The sequence below is a fragment of the Crinia signifera genome, chromosome 1, assembly GCF_055691185.1.
Source record: "Crinia signifera chromosome 1, ASM5569118v1, whole genome shotgun sequence".
In the NCBI taxonomy this organism is placed as follows: domain Eukaryota; kingdom Metazoa; phylum Chordata; class Amphibia; order Anura; family Myobatrachidae; genus Crinia; species Crinia signifera.
The window spans coordinates 81,298,802-81,316,875 of record NC_139217.1 but is presented as its reverse complement, the minus strand read 5'-3'; the positions used below and the strand labels follow the sequence as shown (position 1 = coordinate 81,316,875).

At 42.6% G+C, this 18,074-nt stretch overlaps 1 protein-coding gene across 1 annotated transcript in view; it reads left to right on the top strand.

The window, feature by feature from the left end:
• The window catches only part of KIT (KIT proto-oncogene, receptor tyrosine kinase), a 64,984-nt gene that overhangs the window by 35,285 nt on the left and 11,625 nt on the right, over positions 1 to 18,074 (top strand). Inside the window, exons 4-15 of the mRNA XM_083168338.1 lie at positions 819 to 952; positions 5,477 to 5,636; positions 7,092 to 7,281; positions 7,947 to 8,062; positions 9,109 to 9,223; positions 9,913 to 10,094; positions 10,241 to 10,341; positions 10,510 to 10,636; positions 11,402 to 11,506; positions 11,589 to 11,699; positions 16,083 to 16,233; positions 17,968 to 18,047. Of these exons, the coding sequence (XP_083024464.1) occupies positions 819 to 952; positions 5,477 to 5,636; positions 7,092 to 7,281; positions 7,947 to 8,062; positions 9,109 to 9,223; positions 9,913 to 10,094; positions 10,241 to 10,341; positions 10,510 to 10,636; positions 11,402 to 11,506; positions 11,589 to 11,699; positions 16,083 to 16,233; positions 17,968 to 18,047 (1,572 nt within the window). The remainder of the gene's footprint in view (positions 1 to 818; positions 953 to 5,476; positions 5,637 to 7,091; positions 7,282 to 7,946; positions 8,063 to 9,108; positions 9,224 to 9,912; positions 10,095 to 10,240; positions 10,342 to 10,509; positions 10,637 to 11,401; positions 11,507 to 11,588; positions 11,700 to 16,082; positions 16,234 to 17,967; positions 18,048 to 18,074) is intronic.

Sequence of the window (18,074 nt, the reverse complement as noted above, 5' to 3'; positions counted from 1 at the left end):
TAGGCTCCAAGGGATAAAGTCAATTTCCCGACAGTCAAAATCCCGACAACCCTTGGCCGATGGTCAAAGTACGCGTAAGGTCAAAATCCCAATAGGCTTGAAATGCACAGTCAAAATTGCGGCATTTAAAATTTCAACATGGGTTTTTCATGATTCTTGCTTTGAAACCAACTTGTTATTACTTCACGATCCAAGTGGCCATAGAGTTTATATTATAATAGCGTGCTCGCCATTTGTGGACGGCTTTAAATAGCGATGCGCTATGCAAAGCTGTCCACCCCCTGCCGACAGCGCCGGGCAGGGGGAAAGCGGCTCAGTGTGTATGCACTGAGCGGCTTTCCCCCCAGTGATGACAGCGGTCACCGCTGTCCATACATGCTGGCCAAAATCGCCCAGTGTGTATGGACCTATAGGGCCAGATGTATCAAGCTTCATAAAGTGATAGAATGAAGAGTGATAAACAGCCAGCCAATCAGTTCCCAGCTGATTGGCTGGCTGTTTATCACTCTCCACTTTATCACTTTTTGAAGCTTGATACATCTGTCCCTTAGGGAGAGATTTATCCTATGTTATTTATCCTATGTGTAGGTGCAGGTAGGGTGACAAGATCTGCTATAATAGGAGATAATGGATTGTAGCTGCTGCAGCAGAAAAAATACTTTTTCAATAACTAATCAACCACAAGGCTTTATTTTACTGTATTTTTTAGTTATATCTGATTATTTGCAAAACATTTAATAGTTTGTTGCTATGTTCCAACTTGAGCTTATTGTTGTGGCATCTTACATTTTGTTTGTCTTATTTCTGACTCTTTTCAGTGCAAAAAAAAATACCTGTGGTTTTTGTTACAAAATCCAGTCTGCTTGTCAAGACAGGGGAACCGTTTGAGGTGACCTGCGTGGTGAAAGATGTTAACACTGCCAATGTCAACTGGATCAATGCTCAGTATTTGGTAAGCAGTGTCTCTTCTTGTTACACCTTATGAATAATATTCAAATTGGATGTGACATCGGCCACCTCATATCAATCACTTTGTATTTTTGACAACAACCCATGCTGTATTGCAAATGAAGACACCTCTTTGAATAATGGCCTTCAAACAGTGCTAAATTATTAAAACGTGGTTGTGCCGCTTACGTATTAATTTGCTGTTTTGGTCACATAAAAGCTTTTGTGATTTAAAAGGCTCCTGTAATGGAGGGATAGACTGCAGTGTGGTAACAGCTGGTGGGTGTCTTGAATTCTCAGTGCATTATGAGCAGAAGTCTCTGGATTTAGCGCTGGGCTCCTTGGAGTGTATTAACATTTTATGTGAAACAATGCATTTTCCAGAAGTGATGTCTTTTTAGTACCAGCCATTCTTGAGAAACATATCTCTGCTAAAAACAAAACAAACAAAAAAACCTTGCTGTTCTTTCCAAAAGTAATTATGTGGAAAAATCTCCCAAACTAATCTTCTATATCAAACTTCAGATCCTATTTCAGCCGGTATCCAGACGCCAGGTCGACCGGGTGTAGAGCGAGCATGTTATGGTTGACCACCCTTGGTCGATCCCGCTGAGTTAGATGGCTAAAGGTAGTCGGCAGCCGCTACAGCGGCAGCAATGCCAGTTAGATGCCATCGGGTGATCGGCGGGACCTTTACCATCCAAGTGGACATAGAGTTACAACAGAATAGTGTGTCAAGTGTAGCAAGGCACCATGCCCGAAGCATGGTGAGCACTTCGGCGAGTGCATGGGCCATGCGAGGGGACACTGTGCCCATATACAGTGTCCCAGGGGATCCCTGTGATATTCGGCACCAAAAAATCCTGAAAAACTACTGTCGACCATGTCACTGATCCTGGCGATCACCTGCTGGCATCAAACTAGCGTCACTGCTGCTCTAGTGCCCACCGACTGGCTTTAGCCGTCTATCTCAGTGGGATCGACTAAGGGTGGTTGACATAACATGGTCGCTCTACACCCGGTTGACCCACTATACTACAATTGTTTTAGCCTTTTTATTGGTGTTATATTTTAAAACCTCTGTATTGTTTTCTCATTTGAGGGAAGATTTATCAAAGCTTTGGAGTTGATCTATTAAGGCTTGAAGAGGGAAAAGGTTGAATGAGATAAAATACCAACCAATCAGATCCCATACCTCCCAATATTGAGGAGGTAGGAGGAGGGACGTGGTAGCGGTGTGCCCCAAAATGTTGGGGGCATGGCCTAGCGGAATAGGGGCATTACCTATACTCGCTATGTCGCTGTGGGGGCATGAATAGATGCTGTGCATCTATTCACTGGTGACAGGGGGGGTACTCACAACTGCCCCCCCCCCCCCGCCATGGTGCGTGGGGGCGTTCCCTCGGAAAGCGGGACAGTTGGGAGGTATGGGATCCTGTAATTTTTCAAATACAGCTTGTGACATGACATTTATGTGCTGATATCTCCATATTATCTCTCTCTCTCCAAGCTATGATTAAATCTCGTGGTGCTGAGCTTTGGAATATGTTGGAGCAATACAATGTGTTTGTAAAATGAACATGCTTTTTTAGAACCTCTGTTGTATTTACATAAAATAATATTTGTTTAAATATACAGTGCACATAAAAAGATTCCTATCAGACACATTGAAATTCCTGCCTACATATATAATCATCCTAAAGAATATTTTTTTTTTATCTGTTGTTTTAATTTATTCTTAAATATGCTGTAAGACTGTAGAAGCCAGCTTGTCTGGCTGAAAACAGCATAAACTCACCTGGCTATTGGCAGGAATCCTTAGCTCACACACTGGATCTGGGCCCGGGGGTTCGGCTTGTCTTGATTGACGGGTTGGCTGATTTGAATGACGGTTCAGGATAGGCTGGTTGGGGTCAGAGGTGGAGATTGATGGGGTGATGTTCTTGCTTCCAGAAGATTCTGCCTCTTGCTTCAGGAAACGTTGCTTCTTCGGATAGGGTTGCTACTTCGGATAGGGTAAATTGTTGCGGACATTTGTAGTTTAGGGCAGGTGGCCCAATTTTTTGCTGACTCGGGCAGAGTGGTGAGCTCTGCCTTAGTGATATGCGAGGTCAGGGGCAGAAGCAGAAGGTCAACCCCCTGACCTTAAGGGCAAGTGGCCCCTTTTGAAAAGTCCGCTTCGAAATTGTGCCGTTGTCTTGGACGCTGGCAGGTGGCCGGTCCTTGGCAATTAAGGGCAGGTGGCCCTTAGATCCGGAGTTTGTTATTTTTATTACTTTGTTATTTTCCAGCAATGTTATTTATCTTGCATGCCGTTCTTTGCCCGCCACCTTAGTTAGAGCAGGGACATAAATTTTAGTTAGATTCAAATAGGCCGCCCCTGCTCAAAATAAATAAGCCGTCCCCTTTAAGCCCATTCAGTTGTACGCGTCTTTATTTCTTAGATAAGTAGTGTGAGTGTGGATGAATGCCTTTGTCTGTGTGGAGTTTATAAGCTAGTACTTAAGTATCTGCATTTATGGGAGACTTGTTTGTTATCTAAAATTATAGCATAGTTTACATCTTAATAATGTAATCTAAATATCCCCTTCAACTGGCCAGTATGCATGCAGCTAACTATGGGACGGGTTCATGTAATTTAGCCATAGGCATTTCAAGAAAAACTAGTACGCATACAATGTTTTCCCATATACCTGTTACTATGGACATCTCAGTTTACAGCATCATGGTTACAGTGTTTGTTGAAAGGTCCTGCTCTTATATACTGTATAGTACAGAGATCTCTTCTCAGTTGTCCTGACTGTCAAGCATCTAGCCTGTGCTAAGGGTCAGCAAGCCTTCTGCAAAGAGAGTAAATTGGGTTCAACGTCACCGTATTGGAATTCAGCGCTTCCGATTGTAAATACAGCATGTTAAGAGGCCAGCGTTATATTTTCTGGATGGAACTGACGTGTAGCGTCACCAGGATAGTGCAGTCGAAGTGGGTTAATATGCAGTCAAAGTGGGTTACAATTAATAGATTTATTAATATATTTATCTTTGAGACATGGTACAGTATGAACAATCCAGATTCAGTTTATGAAGTCATCAGAATGAGTGACTTGTAATCCATGTAAATTTGCCGGAGGAGAGGTTGGGGCACCTACAAGAAGGATATAATCTTTAACTCAGGGGTAGAAAAAAGCCAGCAGGATATTTGAATATCTGGTCAGGTATGAATGAAATGTTTTAAATTAGTAATGATGTGTAAACATGACCAGGATAAAGCAACAAATCAGCCATAACATTAAACCAACTGACAGGTGGAATGAATAAGATTTATTATCTTAGTACAATGGAACCTGTCATGGGGTGAGATATATTAGGCATCATTTGAACACTCAGGGGTAGATGTATGAAGCAATGATAAGGGAGGAGAAGTGATAAAGTTCCTGGTACTTTATCACAGGCCAATCAGCTCCTGACTGTTAAGTTACAGGCTGGGTTTAAAAAGGAACAGTCAGGAGCTGATTGGCCGGTGATAAAGTACCAGGCACTTTATCACTTCTCCTCCCTTATGACTGCTTCATTACATCCCAGAACACCCCTGATCATGACCTACAGAACAATTGAGTAAACTCTGATCGTTTACTCAATGATTCTTTGTGTGGACATGTTCGGAGGGGTTCTGGATTTCAGAGATATTGGATTGGATCTGATATCTATCCATATGCGGGGATCTGCTGCTAATGTCTTGGTGAACAGAACACCATCACACCAGAACCACACCACAGAACACCATCAGAGGTCTTATCGATTAAATACCTTGATGGATCAAAGCTGTTTTGGTGACACAAGGGGGAACTACACAATAGTAGGCAGGTGGTTTTACTTTGTGCTTGTGTCTTCTTCTTTTCTTCTTTCTTCTTGCGGTGCCTTATAAATAAACGTACTACTACTACTACTACTACTACTTTTCTCTATAGTGGCTATGAGTGACAGTTTGTACATCACAATTATTATCGGTGCCTTACTGGAACTGCCTTGCAAATAATGCAACATTTTTAATAGTAATCAGTTGTGTCTCACCTTCCCTGACATAATTAGCATTTTCACTTTAGCATCTTTAAAAAACGAAGCAGCATTTGTGGAGTCTTAAGACCCCCACTTCCTTTCTCTTTCATAGCATTCATTCCCTGCAGCATCGACCTTCATTTCCTATCTGTCACTTCATTACGTTCCTTTTGTCTGCACATAAAGATATGGCCACCCAGTATTCTGCAATTAGCATAATTTAATGAACTTGGAGAAGGTGAATTTACAATCAGCAACATCGCAATAATACACTTTTGTGCTGATTCACCGCCCAGTGTCTGCATTGTTGTATTTATCAATTAATCTGTCATTACCCAATTCTAAGAAAATTGTTTGCTTGAGAAAGTTGGCTGGAGCTAGTTCTTTGGATGCTCTCCTGTCTGACATGATGAGTCATTGTTAAGGTGAAGGAGTTTTTTTTGTCATGTTAGTTAGTTCTGTCATTTCTTTGCAGACGATCACTGAAAATAGCAATTTTGTCGGCAATAAAAAGTTTGAACGGAACATAACTCTAAGCAGCAAAGCGGTTCAGTTTAATGAGTCTGGGACATACATCTGTCAAGCAGTGAATCCAGCTGGTACAGTGAATGCCACATTCACATTGGATGTTCTAGGTAAGTATCTGCATGGTACAGCTGCTAAATATTTTCTGCACTCAATAATAGCAGATTGGCTGAAGAATTTTTGTAAAATTTTGTATAAATTAATTAAACAGATGTGTTTGGTTTGATGGTGTTAACTGTAGTAGGATGTACCAGAGCTTAATTTGTTTACTGCTTAAACAACATATAGCCAGTTTGTGGTACTCCAGCAGCTTGGAGTACCATAAGTCTGAAGTGCTAAAGCTCACAATCTTTCTTTTCTTTTTTCTTTTTGTACTAATATAAATTGGTATACGGTCGTTAGGCCGACAGCACTAAGGTCGACATGCGTTGAGTCGATCACTGAATGTCGACATGAGCCCTACTATCCACCAGGGCGTGGCGGGAGAATAACATAGTGCCCGTGCCCAAAGCATGGCAAGCACAGCAAGCCTGACGAGGGAGTCGGTGCAGTGATACGGTGCCCATGTCGATTGTCGACATTTGTGTGAAGAAAAAGTGAAACCCCTTTGACCCTTGATTGTCGACCTAGCCCATGTCAACCTAATGCTTATGTCGGCCCAATGACATGTCGACTTAGGCTCATGTTGACCTACAGTAGTCGACCCAATGCATGTCGACCTTAGAGCTGTCAACCCTATGTTGGTGTCCATGTTGACTTTGTCGACATTCCTGTGAAAAACCCATGTTGACCTTTTGACTGTTGACCTATCCCATGTCGACCTAATTACATGTCGACATAAGCCCATGTCAACCTTCCCATGTGTTGGCATTGGCTTATGTCGCCCTACAGTGGTCGACCCTATGATCCATACCCAAATACATTGAGAACTGTAGATCAGTCGTTAAAAACCATTGCTACAAAGTGTAGGACCAGAATAAGTTTTTGCCTCCTGTCTGCTTACCCTATAGCTGCCCATGTTCCCTACCCTCAATAAATGGAAATGATTAAGCGCTAATAACTTATTAAAATATAGAATTATGTATCGGCTAGAACCACAATAGGCCCTGGTCTATATGACCTTTCCAAAAATCTGTACTTGTTAGTTAGGTACATCTCCACATGAATGAAGAACATGGGGAATATACAGAAAGTTTGCCTGATAACTAGGGCCTTATTTTGGTTCACTCTTTCTGACAAAATCCTTCTTAGATGGACAAAACCATGTGCACTGCAGGTGGGGCAGATGTAACTTGTGCAGAGAGAATTAGATTTGGGTGGGGTTTTACTTCAAAGTGAGATCTATATTGCAGTGTAAAAATAAAGCAGCCAGTATTTACCCTGCACAGAAACAAAATAACTTACCCAAATCTAATTCTCTCTGCCCATTTTACATATGCCCCCCTGCAGTGCACATGGTTTTGTCCATCTCAGAAGGATTTTGTCAGAAAGAGTGAACCAAAATAAGGCCCCTAGTGACAATGCCATACAGATTGGGAACCTAAGAATGTTATATTTCTGGGTAGAAATTGGATACATCAGCCTGGACGTCACCCAGAACACCACCGTTGATGTAACTGCTGGAGAAAACCTTGTGTTGAGGGTCTATATTGATGCATACCCCCGACCAGATGAACAAACCTGGATGTTCATGAATGGGTCCTTGCTCAACACTTCTGGACACTTTGTTGAATCCCGAGATGAAGGCAACAACAGGTAAAATGATACCTGCTCGGTTTTGAAAATAGTTCTGAACTGAATGTCATCAGTTCTTAAAAAATAAGTGTAATATTAGGGGCATGCATACCCTAATGTGAATGATTGCAGATCACAAGTCATCTATGTAAAAGCAATCATCCTACAGCCTTGTGCTCAATGACGTCAGCTGCACACATCATGTACACCACCACTATGTATGAAATAGTGGGCAGGTCATATGTTTCCTGGCCTCGTTAGTCTGTCTTATTTATAAACTCTTGTGGGTGAGCTGCATTCTGCTATTGGTTTACTGCCTTTTAAATGTCATTTTATTTTGGTCTTAGTGTATATGAAGCATTGATGATTATAATAATAATCATGATAATAACATAGCACATAAAACAGTATAATACCATTGACCTACTGATCACTTACGTATGATGATGACCACATTTTTATATGTTTCGGTGGTTTCAGCTTGAAAAGAACCACGTTTTATATTTAAACCTATGATAGTCCATTGAGTCATATTTCCACCATTTAATGATAGAGCGGTTGTTCTTATTGCCTAGCCTCTAGTTACAGACTCATGCTTACAATTTGCACTGTGCAGTATACTGCCTTTATCTTGCATCCCCCTGTAGAAGCTACAATACTGTATTTGTGCTTTCTTCATGCTGCAGGTATGTTAGTGAACTGCATCTGATCCGCCTGAAAGGGAGCGAGAAAGGAACATATACTTTTTACACCTCGAATTCCGATGCCAACTCATCCGTCAGCTTCAACATATTTGTCAAAAGTAAATATATTTCTTATTGCTCGCCGTGGATTAAGACAAATTGGGGGACATTTACTAAGATAGCAGTTCTATTTAGGATGAGATGTTTAAATGGGCAACCAATCAGATACTGGACCTTATGCTGATCTGTTGGCAGCTAGCTTGCATTCGCACGGGGACCAATGTTATGTTAGTGCACATGCGTATTTCTGCTCATGTGCATATGCAGGGTGTGTGCACCCATGGCATACATTCTGTTCTGCACCCACCCAACACAGCGGGCGGGAGGCGCCGGGCAGTCTCATTAGCATATGGGAACGCCCAGCATTTCATATGGGCGTTCCCATGAAAACGCTGGGCACTCTCATGCTAAAGAGGGCGTGACGCAGCTGTGTGAGTGTGTGGGGGCAGCTGACATCACCAAATGTTAGCTGCCCACCCACTCCATCCCCAGCATGCACGCATATGTAAGGTTGCTCAGAGCTACTTTACATATATCTTTTGGGAGGTTCCCCGTGCTCAGCGAATGGATGTTACTGTGTAACATCAGCAGTCCATCAAACCAACTATTTGCAAGGCAGGGTTTGGTGGACTCGCAGCCTTGCAAAGCAACCAGAATAATCCCCACTATGGCCCTTATTCAGATCTGATCGCAGTACAAATTTGTTTGGAAAATGGGCAAAACCATGTGCACTGCAGGTGGGGCAGATGTAACATGTGCAGAGAGAGTTAGATTTGGGTGAGTTATTTTGTTTCTGTGCAGGGTAAATACTGGCTGCTTTATTTTTACACTGCAATTTAGATTTCAGTTTCAACACACCCCACCCAAATTTAACTCTCTCTGCACATGTTACATCTGCCCCACCTGCAGTGCACATGGCTTTGCCCATTGTCCAAACAAATTTGTACTGCGACCAGCTCTGAATAAGGTCCTATCTGTTATCTTCTGGAAGGTGCCAAATAAATAAGTAGAAGTAGATTGTGATGGAATGGTGGACTGGTTGGGGAATGCTGTTCTTTTTCGACCAACTTACATTTAACACTACTTTTCTTATATATTTTCCCAGCAAAACCAGAAATCCTAATTGCAGAGAAAGTTAGTAATGACATGCTGCAGTGCGTGGCCTCTGGCTTCCCTCTACCCTCCATCGACTGGTACTTCTGTCCGGGATCTGAGCAGAGGTAATGAGAACATACAAGTGTTGCTAAGTAAGAAAAGGTTTTTAGATTACTAGCTTTGCCAGTACGTCATTTAGGTCATTACATCAGAGCACGTGTCAGCAATATTGGCACTTAATCTTCAGATTAAACACATACATGCACATACGCATACACACTAGAGTTATTTTTATTTCTTTAGCCATTTAACCTACAGTACCAGTATATTTTTATGGAGTGTGAGAGGAAACTGAAGTACTCAAACAAAACCCACGCAAGCACAGGGAGAACATACAAATTCCACACAGTTAGGGCCATGGTGGGAATGGAACCCCATGACCTAAGTGCTGTAAAGGTGCCCATACACTGCTGCGACGTCTCGCAGCAGTGCTCGGACACCCGATACCCTGCAAGCCGCCGGAACCTTCCCGGTGGCAGGGATGCATGCGATCCGTTGTGATGGATCGCATGCGTCCCTGCCTCGCCGCCTGGAGGGAGGGCCCAGAACGGGTGGTTGGACGGCCAGCCGGTCCGACCACCTGGTCGGGTCCGATGCGCACGGGACCGTGCATCGGACCCGTCTCATGTCAGGGAGAGTCGATTTGGTCCGATTTAACGGGCCGAAATCGGACCAAATCGCCTCAGTGTATGGGCACCTTAAGGCAGTAATGCTAACCCTTACACCGTCTGTATAACTTGACTTGTTATTGCAGGTGTACAGACTTCCCAATGCCGCCATATGACACAAAGTACAGTCAGGAGAACACATCACTTGGGCGTACAGTGGTGGAAAGCTACCTTGATGTCGGCTCCATTAAGAAAAACGGCACTGTGCAATGCATTGCCTCCAACGGTGTGGACAGCATTGCGTCTCATTTCAGCTTTGCCATCAAAGGTAAATTTTAAAAAAAATCTAATTTTACTGTTTTCATGCTGAGCCCAGTTGTGGCATGGTTGTGGTAGTACATCTTTATATATACTTTATGTATTATATAAATGTAATTGTAATATGTTGATGTATTGTTCCTCTCTTCCTGTTAGAAAAGCCCCACACTTTGTTCACTCCTCTGCTGATCGGGTTCATAGTGGCTGCTTCGGTGATGTGTCTCGCAGTGACCTTCCTTATGTACAAATACATGCAGGTACGGCAAACTTAGCATAAGTATTACTCATCCATGGTCCGGTGCCGGTGTGAATAGCAGCACTGCTCTTTCGATATACATGTAAATAAAAAAAATGATATATATATATATATATATATATATATATATATATATATATATATAAATACATCTTCTTTTGCTTAACAGAAACCCAAGTATGAAATACAGTGGAAAGTAGTGGAAGAAATCAATGGGAATAATTACGTTTATATTGACCCGACACAACTTCCTTATGACAACAAATGGGAATTCCCTAGAGACCGGCTGTCCTTCGGTTAGTCCACGAGACTCTTTTTTAGTTTCGTTTTTTTTTGGCCATAAAATATTGAAATGAAAAAATGTCTGTGCCTTGCATCTCTGCGCACCAGTCTAAAACATAATGGAGGTCATTCAGGTGCGGTCGGAATTGCTGTCACTGCTGCTTCTTTGGAACAGGAGGCGTCTATTACAAGCAGATGCCTCTGGCTGCAGTAGGGATCCAAGCTCCATCCTAGGACGCAGCATTAGATCACTCACACCCCATTGGCGCCAGTCGCAAAGATCCCTGTCCTCTTCCCATACTTTAAATGGTATCAACACGCCGCTATTTTTCCAAACAGAGCCAGTCACTGCCCACAAGCGCTTTCCGACTGTCAGTCAATGACAGTCTAATGCTGACCTGAGTCCAATGCTGCAGGACCTGTTCGAGCACACGTAGAATGGGCCCTATGCAAAGTACAGAAAATCAGTACGATAGGCGCAGGTTCAACCGCACTTGAATGACCACCAATACTCCCAAGCACACATCTGTATAAGCTGTGGAAAAATGTGAATTTAAAATATAATCAGTATGAAGAATCTGGTTCCCATGGATAACAGTGGGTTGCTATTGGTTACAGCACCTTATTTGCAATTAACTGCAAACTAATGTGCTTAAATATGCCAAGTGTGTTCTGCTTTATCTTCTTAGACTCTTCTATATCATTCTATTTGAGTCGTTTACTTTTTGTATTATACAGATTTTATCTAAAGGGCTTTTTCTTCTTACATCCACAACTAGGTAAAATTCTGGGTGCCGGTGCTTTTGGCAAGGTGGTTGAAGCCACTGCTTACGGCCTTTTAAAAGAGGACAATACTCTAACCGTTGCGGTGAAAATGCTGAAAGGTAAGCTTTGGTGCCTTTTTGTCTCCTGTCAACAGTTAATTACTCTATGCATCTGATGCTGAATAAAAATCTCTAATTACAGCAAGTGCCCATGCCACGGAGAGGGAAGCACTTATGTCTGAACTGAAAGTCTTAAGCTATCTTGGCCATCATAAAAACATTGTGAATCTCCTGGGAGCCTGCACTGTGGGAGGTAAATGAATATATAAGTAACTGTCATCTGTAAATAACCTCACAGAAGATGTTTGTTATAATATAAATCAATATACATCCTTGTATTCTGAAATAGAACACTGTTCAGCTAAAGAGGAAGCCACAAAGCAGGTTAATCAATAGCTGCATGTCATTTAAGGGGTTTTACGATATTAGAAAATCCCTTTCCAATTATAGTAACTTGGTGGTGGTCCCGTCCCAGAACCTCAGTCCATTGATGTATTTAGTAGGGTCCCAGCACTTACATATAGCTAAAGCCTCTACCAATCGCTGTTGGCACAGAGTTGGACTAACGTTGGATCAGCAGTTGTGTTTATATGTAAGATCATGGCCTTGAAAAACACAGGTGATGACGGGGTCCCAAGTTCTATAATTGGGAGAAATTTTTGAATAAACCATTTTTGTCATTGTGTTTATATAGCTAAAACTTTACTAATCAATCTCTTACCACCACAGTTGTCCCGGGTGCCGGACGGGGTCCCGACAGTCGGGATCCCGACAGGCATTCACCCGACGTTGTGATCCCGACTGTCAAAACACTGACAGCCGGGTTACCGATGGCCACCTGCTATTTTTCTTTGTGGGGGTCCACGACCCCCATAGAGGGAGAATAGAATAGGTGGCTTGCGTAGCGAGCCACCATGCCCGCAGCGTGGTGAGCACAGCGTGCCCGCAAGGGGCTTAGTTGCGCTCACCATGCTGTCTAGGTCCGGCCAGTCGGGATCCCGACGTGGGGATAATGACTGTTGGGATCCCGGCTGTTGGACCCCTATACCACACCCAGTCTATTGATCAAGGTCAACATTTGGTTGAGATATTTTAGATGTCATTTAGGACGGACAGTAAACTTGGTGGATGATTAATGGATGTGGTGATCATCCATCTGCACCACAGGAGACTCACTGGCATCTCCACCTCTAAAAACCAACACTTTAAAAAATATACCCCATTGTGTACTAGACCACAAGGACTTCTGATGACACTGCTGATGGGCACAGCCAAAGCGGTAGGATGGAATGTGTGATTTCAATTCGCTTCAGTTGTAACTGTAAGTTAATTTTAAATGTTAGCTTCATGCTTTGGGATGACACAGATGAAAATTATTCAGAAGTGTTCTCTGATTTACTATACAAGTAACCATCCTTTATACTCAAGACTCAGCTGTACACCGAAAGAAAGAGAGATGCACACTCTATAGTACCAAGCATTGCTGATTAGTGCAATTAATTATAATAAGCTCTGCAATGTAACATTGAATAAAATGGAGGTGTGTGGCATCATTTATGGCCAAAAAATATAGGCCCACCAACCCATGTGTAAGTAACCTCAGCTGGTGGGTCCCTAACACTAAGGTTGAAGTCCAGAGCAAACCCCCCTACCTTGCCAAGTCCACACAGGGAAGCTGCCCCCATGCACCACACTAGAGAAAGGTTAAAGAGGAGTGTTAATAAGTAAGAAGCATAAAGGCCACCATCCACTAGCATGCGATACCCCGTCAACTCTCCATGCAGCTTTTGGACGGCTAAACTGCATATGTATAGTATCCGATCCCAATGATGGCTGCGGAATACAATAAATATTCGTAACAGCCATGAAGATCTGCGACTCCGATCCGAGGAGCATGGGAACACAGAGAAAAATTACCTGAAATATGGACACTTTTTATTTGATTCCTCGTTCCGGGAAGCTCGGAATCAGATGAAAAGTGGCCATATCTAACTAGTGGATGGGGCCCTTAAGACTGAGCTGTCACTGCTTCATTTATATTTTGGAATAAAAAAGCCAAAAAAACACAGACGTGTCTGTACTCTGGTGATGAGACGACAGCGTGTGTATATACAGTACACCCTCTCACTACCTTTACACTGTTCCTAACTACAGTATAACTCTTCGCATGGTAACAAAATAGGGAAGTGCCACACACAGATAGTACATGTTCATTAAATATGCTGTGAAGGCTCAATCCCTCTCACGTTATACAGACAGGTAATATGATAGATTAGTCTGGTGTATTTCGTATTTGGAACAATTTTTATTTTTTTAATGACACTACTGCCAAAAGCATATGCTCGCGACATAAACCACCTGGTTGCCCAAGGGGTTAATGATAATTGCTTAATTGCAAGTACAGCTTAAGACCCAGTGTGTGACTAAGCCTTTATAACGCCGGTGAAAATGAAAGCAGTGTTAATGTGGCCTTTTGCTGCTATAGCACAGTAAATGTGTCAGCAATCATTCTTCGTCAGACAGAAACACACAATCTATTCAGTAAGAGTTCAATCAGCGATATGCTTTAATGTGCTATCTCTGCACATAATGCGCCCAGATACAGGAGCTCATCCTCCTATCACTCACTCTATGTCTATAAAGCGGTTACAGCGCATCACACAAGTATAACTTGTGATAATGTATGTGTGTGTGACAATCAATTTGGTTCTCCCAAGAAAGGAGCAGTGTTCTCCTCAGATGAGGCTGCTAACCACAGCTCTTTAATCTGTGTGCATGTCCTTGCGAGTGCTTACTCTCCAGACAAGTGTCTCAGTCACATGCTGTTTACCTTAGACATGTAACTGATCTATCTAATAGCTGAGGTGGGGCGAGGGGCTGGTCTTTGTGGTGGAAAGCTATGCTCATTTAAAGACTGCTAAGCCTGGAAGATAACTTGTCTTATATAAAAGAGCTGATATTAACAATTGCAGCTGTAGCAGTGAAAGTTTCCATGACCTTACAGAGCTGGGGATATCTTGTATTATGTTATATTTGTCTGTGTGGCTTAAAGCTAGCTGGTGCTTTATGTTGTCTTTTGTGCAAAATCTGGGTGACAGCACCTGATGGTCCATGTCCTTCACTGATATTACTGAAATCATGACTACCCCTATCATCACAACTGAGGGCACAAGGGTCACTCGGAGAACCTAGCACTGTCACAGAGTCTAGTGCGCATGCGCAGGTCTCCAGGAAAATGGCACGCCCACCATTTTCCAGGTGATTTTTTCCCCACTGCTGTGGTTTCTGCAGTGCAGCTGATGTCGGGTAAGCATTGGAACAATAGGTACACGGGGTGCCCATTATAGATATGCCAGTGCCCACTTGTATTTTAAGGTTAGTCAATCTATAAATCAGACTTCTTGAACTTGCGGCGATGGTGTGGATTCTGTAGCTTCCACCGATTGGAAAACGCCAGCTTTAGGAACGATGGCTTGTCAAACACCTTCTCCATACACTGGTTGAACTAAGCAGTCTTATTTTCTTAGAATTAATTTCTGCCCTCCCCTGACGTCACATCTAGGTCCTCTCCACAAAGGGAATCTAAGGGAGCACCAGATGCCTTTTGGAATACAGTTTTCTGAGATAACCTTAGCCAAATTAATTAATGTGGAACATTTGTTAAACATTCATGTCCTTGGAAAATCAATAAGAAAATGCTTGACTAATAAAACCTCTATAGATTAAATACAATGCAATTGAAGGTTTGTGATGCACCAATCAATCATTGTTGTCTGGTGCTTTCAACTGAGAAAATACAGTTACTGGATTTTCTCACTCTGGGCCAGATTCTCTAAGCTTCAAAAGTGATGAAATGGAGAGTGATAAACAGCCAGCCAATCAGCTTCTAACTGCCATGTCACAGACTGTGTTTGAAAAATATCAGACAGGAGCTGGTTGGCTGGCTGTTTGTCACTCTCTATTTTATCACTTTTGAAGCTTAGAGAATCTGGCCCTTTGTCTTTATTAATGATCAGTAATTTAGATTGGAAACGCAGATAAACAAAGCATGTGTCATACATAGGAATACCTTTGTTTAACACAGTAAGAACATCTGAACAAACAATTGTACTGTATATTGTGGCCTTTCCTGTTCCCTATCCTAAATCGCTGCAGTGGAAGTAGATCATTTAAAAAATTGTCTGCATACAAAGGTGCCATGGAATGAATGCAAACCATTACCTGTTTTACTAATGTGAACAATTAGTTGGAATATTGACTCATTTTAGGGCTTGTTAAATGTCTTGTGATTCCTCGCGTCTTACTTCCAGCTTGCTGAACGCTTTTACAAATCAGTTGTTTTTTCACTGCAAGACAATGAGCTATTTAATCTTTTCAATATTTGATTAGACTAGCTCCCGGCAATGCAGTTACTGGCAGTGTGCTGCTGAGCGTCACCGCGATGCCCGCCTGCGCACATATCGCCCATTTCTAAACAGCTCTATGTGGATGGAGGCAAACTGGCATTCCTGCAGTGACACATCCCTGCCATCATGCTGATTCCAAACACTCCCCATGCTGTGCTAAAGTGCATCACACTGCAAATGCATGTATTCATTTTTCCCATAATGTTGATGAATCTTGATTTATCCACCAGGTCCAACTCTGGTCATCACTGAATATTGTTGCTACGGAGACCTACTGAATTATCTGAGAAGAAAGCGCGATTCCTTCATCTGCCCAAAATTTGAAGACCATTCCGAAACTGCCCTTTACAAGAACCTTCTTAACTCAAGGGATCGTGTTTGGTGAGCAGAGTTATGGTTTCAGATATTTTTTGTTTATTAATGAGACAAACTTATTTTAAATACTGAACTGTTGAGTTGCTTTGTCCAGATAATGGGCGGGATTCACCAAACTGAAAATGCCGTAAAAACCCAGTTTTCTGGGTTTTTACAGCATGTTCATATGCAGCAAAGCCCCACCGCCGGCGCTTCACTGCGGGGGGTTACGCCAGTTCTAGATGGCGTAACCCCATGGAAGCCTATGGGCTTCCCTTCACGTCCCCCGCCGCCCCGCGCGCCCCCCGCAGATCTGCGACGCAGCCCCCTCACCTGTGTCCGGGCAGCCTCCTGCTGTGCTGCCCGGACCAGTGATCTCCTCCTCCCTGCACCTCTTCCGAGTGCCGGTAGGAGAAAACGGAGCCCTTACAGCCATGTAAGGGTGCAGGCAGGGAGGGGGGAACCCGCTGCACATCGCCGGCCATCGCATTTGAGTTAATAATCGCATATGTTAGTGCATATGCGATTATTAACAATGCGAATGCCGGCGATGTGCAGCGGGGGTTATTAGTGAACCCCGCCCAATGTGTTTTAGATCTATAAGACAAGGGGCAAAATAAAATAGCCTGCAAGAAGCCAGAGGTGGTGGAATCTGTACAATAATGCCTCTATTTTAAAGTTTAAAGCGGCAACATTTTACACAGTGAAACCAATCTTGTAAGTGATAGCCGCTTTAAATACAGGCATTCTAGCCCAAAGTGAAGACTAAAAATAGATGTTAGTATTAAATATTATGCACAAGTGACATAAATACATATCTGTTTATAATATATCTCTATTTTTGGTAATGTAATTTGCTTAAAATAATTTATGTTTGGGGGGCAGTGATGTCGGCTGGGTCCCATAACCCATCTTGAAGGTTTTATGTGATGGAATGTGCGACTCAATAAAGTTAAAACACAACTCGATATTGAAGTATTCATATAAGCATCATAGAGCTGTAAGGCAGCGCCACTACACCTTCCATGCGGCCCCATTATAGGGTATAACTTCAAATAAAAAACATATTAGAAGTCACCTTTGGAGTAACAGACCTGTGCTGTGACCACATCCGTGGCCTCTTAATACAATTAAGTTAGGGGCTATTTATTCTAATTATCTGAACTGTCTATTGCCATACCACACATTCAGTCATAACATATTTAGGAGTAGAAGGAATCTACCTGACCCATGAGCAGCGTTTGTAGAAGGTCATGTTACAATATTGGCTTCGAATTTCCCCAGAGACCGGTCTATTGTCATCACTTGCTACCTCCCCCTCCTGATACTAATTGTTATAACTTCTGCTCCCAGCATATGTTCTGACTTTATGGGACGGTGGAGCATACCTGATGCCGCTACCCTGCATTAATAAATCAGCATATGACACATAAGAAGCCTTTGTAAAAAAGAAAAAAAATAAGCAGGTGGGATTAAAGGACAACAATGCATGGACCAAATGAAAGGGACTGTTTCTCTCTTTAATATACTCAGCTGGCTTTGTTGTTGAAACCAATGGTTGTGTCTCGGTTCTGCGATTAGTATTTAGACGTGCGTATCCTGTGCTGCACTTACTGAGGAATATGGATGTCAGGATCTGCTATGTTTTTCTCTTGCCAAGTAAAACAATTCATATCCTTCTCTTTGTTCTTGGAATCTTCATCTGCGGAACTGTAAATAAGGGACAGTGTTTTCAATCCTATCCTTCCTCTTGTGTTCCAGTGATGGAATCAGCGAGTACATGGACATGAAGCCAGGAGTACCTTATGTAGTGCCAACTAAGACCGATAAGAGGAAATCAGGTACGTTCCATTCGTTCTACCAATTTG